Source organism: Rhopilema esculentum, chromosome 8 (assembly GCF_057945365.1).
Source record: "Rhopilema esculentum isolate cy_ngs chromosome 8, ASM5794536v1, whole genome shotgun sequence".
In the NCBI taxonomy this organism is placed as follows: Eukaryota; Metazoa; Cnidaria; class Scyphozoa; order Rhizostomeae; family Rhizostomatidae; genus Rhopilema; species Rhopilema esculentum.
The window spans coordinates 6,194,502-6,201,023 of NC_142822.1; the positions used below are offsets into that span (position 1 = coordinate 6,194,502).

Genomic DNA, 6,522 nt, shown 5'->3' on the forward strand with positions numbered 1-6,522 from the left:
TCGGTACAATAAAGAAATAAGTACACAAAAATCAAACATATGCCTTGTAGTTCTATCATTCAAATTCATAAGCAATGTTCTTATTTTGATAATAGAAGCATCCAACAAGAAATAAAAGCTAACCAACAGCCCTAGTTTGCATGCTCACCATTATATGAAACTGTGTATCTTTAAATAAATAATGATCACATCAACAATTAGAAAATGGAGATATGACAATGTGAATTTTGGTAAAATACAGATTCCACCTAGTTATTTTGCTTTTTCCTTAAGATAGCCTTTCAGCATAACAAACATTGGTTTTGCTGGTTTTTTTACTTATCATCACAAACCTTGATGTAATTTGTTATCAAAGTGTCTTTACAAGAATAGAAAAAAGAAATCATCAACCACTAACAATTGCATAAGAAGGTGATTCATATTCAAGAAGGTGATAAGTCAGTAATTGGTGTTGCTTTGTCATTTTCTTTGCATCCACATTACTTGCTTGTTTTAAAAAGCTGCAGAAAACTCTTTTTATTGTCCATTTCTTCTTTTAAGAACGATATTTAACTTACAAATGAGACATATTTACACTGTTCCAAATAAGCACCAGACACCAGCAAGCATCTTCAATCCCAGCCAATTTTGAATTTTGTAATGCGAGGTTCACTTGCTAAAATGTTTCTTTGAAGCTAGAATGGAAACAGTACAAGAAATTATGCATATGCATACCATTAAAAAGCTACTGCTCAAATGACAACAACCTAAGAGCACTTACATTTGTGGGAAAGTTTTCTGCATATGTCAATAACTGATTAAAATGAACGGCATAAAATAGCAAATTTAGCTTCATGTGTATTTTAAAAAACTTTGCTTTAAATTACCTTTTATTTTCCTTTTTCAGAATTCCAAAAGCATGTACATTGCATACATGCATCCAAACGAGACTTTGAGTTACAAGTTTTGGGGCATTCAAAAACCTACCTATCCAGATATCTATAGACCCTTTGTTCTTTTGTGATAAAAAACTTTGAGGGGCACTGAAAATTAGAATAATACAGATAAAAAGGAATAATAATCTGAAGAAAATTCCAGAAATATATATACTTTAATACTCACCTGTTCATAAATTGGAGTCACTGGAGGATTTTCACGCAACTCTGGATCAATGTATTCATTGCTTACATAATAACCAACTCTGACAAATTCTAATTTTTTGTATGAACATGTGAGTAGTACCACAGTTACCCCAACAGCATCTTGAGGTGGTAATTGTTTTTCATCAGGACAATCTGCCTGTAAATACAAACAATTCTTACAAGTATCCCCACAAAATGCACACCAACTGGTTGATAGTAGATAAGTAGATAAAGTTTAAGAATGTGTGTCAGGCTTTTGATAACATAAAGCAAAGTTAATTTTTCTGTGACAATTGAAGGTAATGATGTAAACTGTTTGGTCTTATTAACTATGATCGGTTTAAATAATCCGAGGTATAAGTTTTGATGCAACTGAAAATGACATATTATCAGAACACTGCTACTTCAGGAACAGGTAACTTTCTTTTGAATGCTGTTAATCACTTTTGCCACTTCTTGGTGATTTTTCATCTCCTGCACTTGATCTTACAACTTACCAAGACGTATGTCAGATAATTGGGTTGTCCCTAATGGTTATATTTTTCACATAAGGACATAAAATATTATATCTGGTGGGAAATATACCTGGAACACGAACATGTGTCTACCGGCAGGGACAGGACCAACTAAAACAGTATCAAGGACTTGATCAAGCTCAGCATTCTCTGCAGAACCAACATATATGACTTTCCACTCTAGATCTGGAAAATAAAAATCACATGTTAAACCTTCACAATCTTTGTCATAAGGAAATCACCATGTGTGTGATAAACCAGTCACACACCTAATTGTGCAACATTGTAATGTGGAGTTGGCGCTCACTGATTTCAGTTTGCCAATTAACAGTTGAAACATTAACGTGCCAAAGAGTCTAGAGGGACAAATCAAAATGAAAATGAAGACAATCAAATACATCATCGACTACCATAATTCTTAATCTATGCCACCACCAAGTTTGCAGAGTAAGCTCCAAAAATGCTGAATCTGCCAAGTAAAGAACAGATTCACAACTCTAAGGGGGGTGTCACACACCCCAACCCTCCAACTCCTCCCCCCTATAGCATTGTCCCTGCTTTGATCGTCGGAAGATTCCCCAATCAGGGCAAAAACGGGAAGGCGGGAGTTTTGATCATTACATGTGTTCCGGAGGAAATTGAAAAAGCAAAGCAATTAGCCTATTGAAACAAAACAATTTTGGCCACTGGATCAACATATCACAATAGGAAGACGGAATAGGCACTATTAAAAGAATTAGCAAATGTTGCACATTTAATGAAAAACAAAGCAAAAAGGGCAAAAAACGATGGCCAAGTATATAATCGCTTGCATCAATCGCTTGCATTATTGGTGTCATGCTTGTGGCGATCGCAGGCATTAAACGAAAAAAAGACTGCCTTTATTTGAAAACAGAAATTTAAAAAAAGCTGAATTTAGAACTTGAGATTAGAGCAAAGATGGGCTTAAAAACAAGTACATGCAAATATGTAGGCTTTCAAAACCTGGTCCACATTTGACCAAAGGGACCAAAGAGTCTCTCGACAAAAAGCACACCCTTGGTATTACTACCCATGTTAAAATACAACCTAGCCTTCTACCACTAAGTTTTTTGCGACCCAGCAGTTCTTTAAAGAAAATTTTCAGTGTTCACTTATATTCCATCATTTCAATAACTTCCACCATCTACCTATTTTTCATAGAACAAATTTTATATATAGCCATTGCCATTTACAAATGCCATTTAAAGTTCTTCTGAAAAAAAAATTCAAAATATTTCAGTCATTTTTCTGATTGAACACTTAATCAAAGAACAACCTTATTCATGTCACAGCTTGGTCACACTTTCTAGAAACTGTGTGTGGCAAATATCATAAAAATTAATTCAACTAAAATCACAAAGCAAAGTTTAGTACAAATTAGCAGATTTTCTGTCAGAACTGTCTTTTAAAACCAAAAGCTCCTAGATTTGTGATTTTAGATGAATTAATGCTACTCCAGAGAGGCAGAAATTAATCTTTTCTGTTTCGGTTAAAACCTCCAAAGACAAAAAATTTTCGGAAAAGATGCCAGGGTGCATTCCATGTCAACTGTGCGCCAAAGGTCCACAGGGCATTTGTTTAGGTACCCCAAAAATATAAAAGCAGTTTGTGAAACAATATAAACATTGTTGCACCAGACAAAGAAAACTGATTATGAAAGAAAACTGTGGTGTACGAGTCTTTATTTTATGTTAACTATGTACATGTTTAGCATGCCAACTAACGAAAATTTCAAGTATGCCAAAAAATTTTTATCAGTTTGAACGCCAAACGCCAAAAAAAATCTGGGTGTATGCCGAAAATCTTCGGGCCTAAGTACATGGAATGCACCCTGAAAAAATGTCTTTTAATGCAAAAAAATACTGACTGACAAGAGCTAAAATCAGTATTTAAATGTTTAAACTGGCCATTTAGCAAAAGCTGACGGATCCACATCCCCCTCCCAACGCAATATCCACCCCTGTACTTCCCTATCTATTATTACCTATCTTCACATGATCCACACTTTACTACGAAAAAATTTTACCAGAAAATTTGATGGCATTATTATTATAACTCGAGGGGGTTTGACAGTGGTATGCCCAAATTCTACTGGCTGGGGTGAAAAAGTAGGAAAATGGTTTCGGAGATTCTTTTACACTTCAAACCATGGTCAAATTGGGTCCGTGGTTATTACTTTTCCGGGTAAGCAAGATCGAGCGCAGCAGGATTACTAACTAGCTCACAGAAAAAGAAATTCTCACGTTTTGTAAGGTTCAGCAATAAATTAAGATAAAACATACCTTCTGGTAAGTCATCTGTGCATTCGAAGGTAATTTGAAACTGAAATGGATTAAAAAATTTTGACGGGTTATCCAGGACAGTCACGTCTATAATTCGCACTTTTGCCATGGCTAGGCCTGTTGCTTTAGATGTGAGCACTCAAGGTAACGGATATATTTATTTCAGCTTTCTCGCTTCTCTTTAGCTCTAGTTGTCCAAAATCCTCTAGCTATAAATGCATGACCATCAATAAAACTGCAACGATTCTATACTTTTATCTTTCAAATCAAACGAAAAACCTGTCCCGCAAGGCAGCAAACTCCTAATCGACTTTCAGAAAAAATGGCGCCAAATAATTGTTGTGGAAGTACAATCATGTTGGACACACAGAGTTAAAAGGGCGGCATACAAGCGTGATCAGTACCTTTTTCTCTGTATAGGGGTGCCGTGCCTTGGGGAGGAAACATTTGGTGAAGTTATAATAAGGCCGCTGGGCGGAGGTTGTAAAAGGGGGGGGGGGCAAAATGAAAAAAGGGCATAAACAAATTTTTGGCGTAACATTTGATATTGCCAAGAATGGTACAATCTTTGCTGGAGGGAAGACATGGCAATGTACGCCATTCAGGGCCACGCACTCCTGAGCATACCACGCACTCCTCGTGGCAGATGAAGCTTTTTGTTTGTGTAAATCTTTCCTCGATGTTTGATTCATATTTTCTTTAACAAATTTGTACTTAATTTTCCTTTTAATTTTTATTTTGAGAGGGGGTTGCCCCGTTTAAGCTGCAGGCAAACATCCTTCCCCGATATTTGTAAAAGGTGCATTATATTCGCAAATATTCAGATTAATTATAAAATACCAAAGAAGAAATGAATCTATATGAATGCAATCATGCGTGCAAAAGAAATAAATCCTTGGACATTAATCCGAAACTATAATGTACAGAGTTGAAAAATATTCTTGAATTTTAATTCTATCTATTCCAAAGCGAATTTTCCGTTTCTATCTCTTTCAAAGTGCAGTTTCGGTCTCTGTCTCTTTCAAAGCAATTTTTCAGTCTCTGTCTCTTTCAAAGCAAATTTTCACTCTCTGTCGCTTTTAAAGCCAATTTTCAGTCTCTGTCTCTTACAAAGCCAATTTTCAGTCTCTGTCTCTTTCTAAGCCAATTTTCAGCCTCTGTTTCTAACAAAGCGAATTTTCAGTCTCTGTCTCTTTTAAAGCCAATTTTCAGCCTCTGTCTCTTTCAAAGCAAATTTTCACTCTCTTTCTCTTTCAAAGCAAATTTTCAGTCTCTGTCTCTTACAAAGCAAATTTTCTCTCTCTTTCTCTTTCAAAGCCAATTTTCAGTCTCTGTCTCTTACAAAGCAAATTTTCAGTCTCTGTCTCTTACAAAGCAAATTTTCACTCTCTTTCTCTTTCAAAGCAAATTTTCAGTCTCTGTCTCTTTCAAAGCCAATTTTCAGTCTCTGTCTCTCACAAAGCAAATTTTCAGTCTCTGTCTCTTTCAAAGCAAATTTTCAGTCTCTGTCTCTTTCAAAGCAAATTTTCAGTCTCTGTCTCTTTCAAAGCAAATTTTCACTCTCTTTCTCTTTCAAAGCAAATTTTCACTCTCTTTCTCTTTCAAAGCCAATTTTCAGTCTCTGTCTCTTACAAAGCAAATTTTCAGTCTCTGTCTCTTTCAAAGCAAATTTTCAGTCTCTGTCTCTTTCAAAGCAAATTTTCACTCTCTTTCTCTTTCAAAGCAAATTTTCAGTGTCTGTCTCTTTCAAAGCGAATTTTCAGTCTCTGTCTCTTACAAAGCAAATTTTCAGTCTCTGTCTTTTACAAAGCGAATTTTCAGTCTCTGTCTCTTTCAAAGCAAATTTTCACTCTCTGTCTCTTTCAAAGCCAATTTTCTCTCTCTGTCTCTTTCAAAGCAAATTTTCACTCTCTGTCTCTTTCAAAGCAAATTTTCACTCTCTGTCTCTTTCAAAGCAAATTTTCACTCTCTATCTCTTTCAAAGCAAATTTTCAGTCTCTGTCTCTTTCAAAGCAAATTTTCAGTCTCTGTCTCTTTCAAAGCAAATTTTCAGTCTCTGTCTTTTACAAAGCAAATTTTCAGTCTCTATCTCTTCCAAACTGTGCTAAACAGCTTAGAAACTGTGTAATAGTACGCTGGTCGACCCACATGTACTGAGAACTTTTTCGCAGTAGATGTTGTTAGAGAATGAGAATCATAGAAGATTGCGCTTTCTCCAGTAATGTTAAGACTTAAGTTGTTTTACTAAGCATCTAAGGGCAAAACATCTTGCTGTGAAAAAATAGAACTTACAACATATTTTCAAAAAAGGGCACTTTTTACGCTTTTACAAATCAAGGGGGCCTGTGCCCCCGTGGCCCCCAGCTCCGGCGGCCTTGTAATTAGACCAAAACAGAAGAGTATGACTGAAGAAGCCTTGTGGTGTTGGGTGGAAAGTCGCTACAGGTTTTAGCGCCCCCTGGCAAGCCCTTCTTTTGTGAGAAAAGTTTTCTTACTGAAATTTCAAAGGCTAGATATATCTCGTTTTGCACCGATTTACTATTAAATAAGAAAATAAAATTTTTCCTTGAAATGATTTTGTTT

General features: G+C 35.7%; 1 protein-coding gene across 1 annotated transcript; it reads right to left on the bottom strand.

The window, feature by feature from the left end:
• Nucleotides 1–40: 40 nt before the first annotated feature.
• On the bottom strand, nt 41–4,282 carry LOC135694418 (histone chaperone asf1b-B). The gene is made up of 4 exons (XM_065213160.2): nt 3,940–4,282; nt 1,707–1,822; nt 1,102–1,278; nt 41–674 (listed from the first exon to the last, which is right to left on the bottom strand). Exons 1-4 carry the CDS (start codon nt 4,046–4,048, stop codon nt 612–614), a joined length of 465 nt encoding a protein of 154 aa, XP_065069232.1. The 5' UTR covers nt 4,049–4,282; the 3' UTR covers nt 41–611.
• Nucleotides 4,283–6,522: the final 2,240 nt, after the last annotated feature.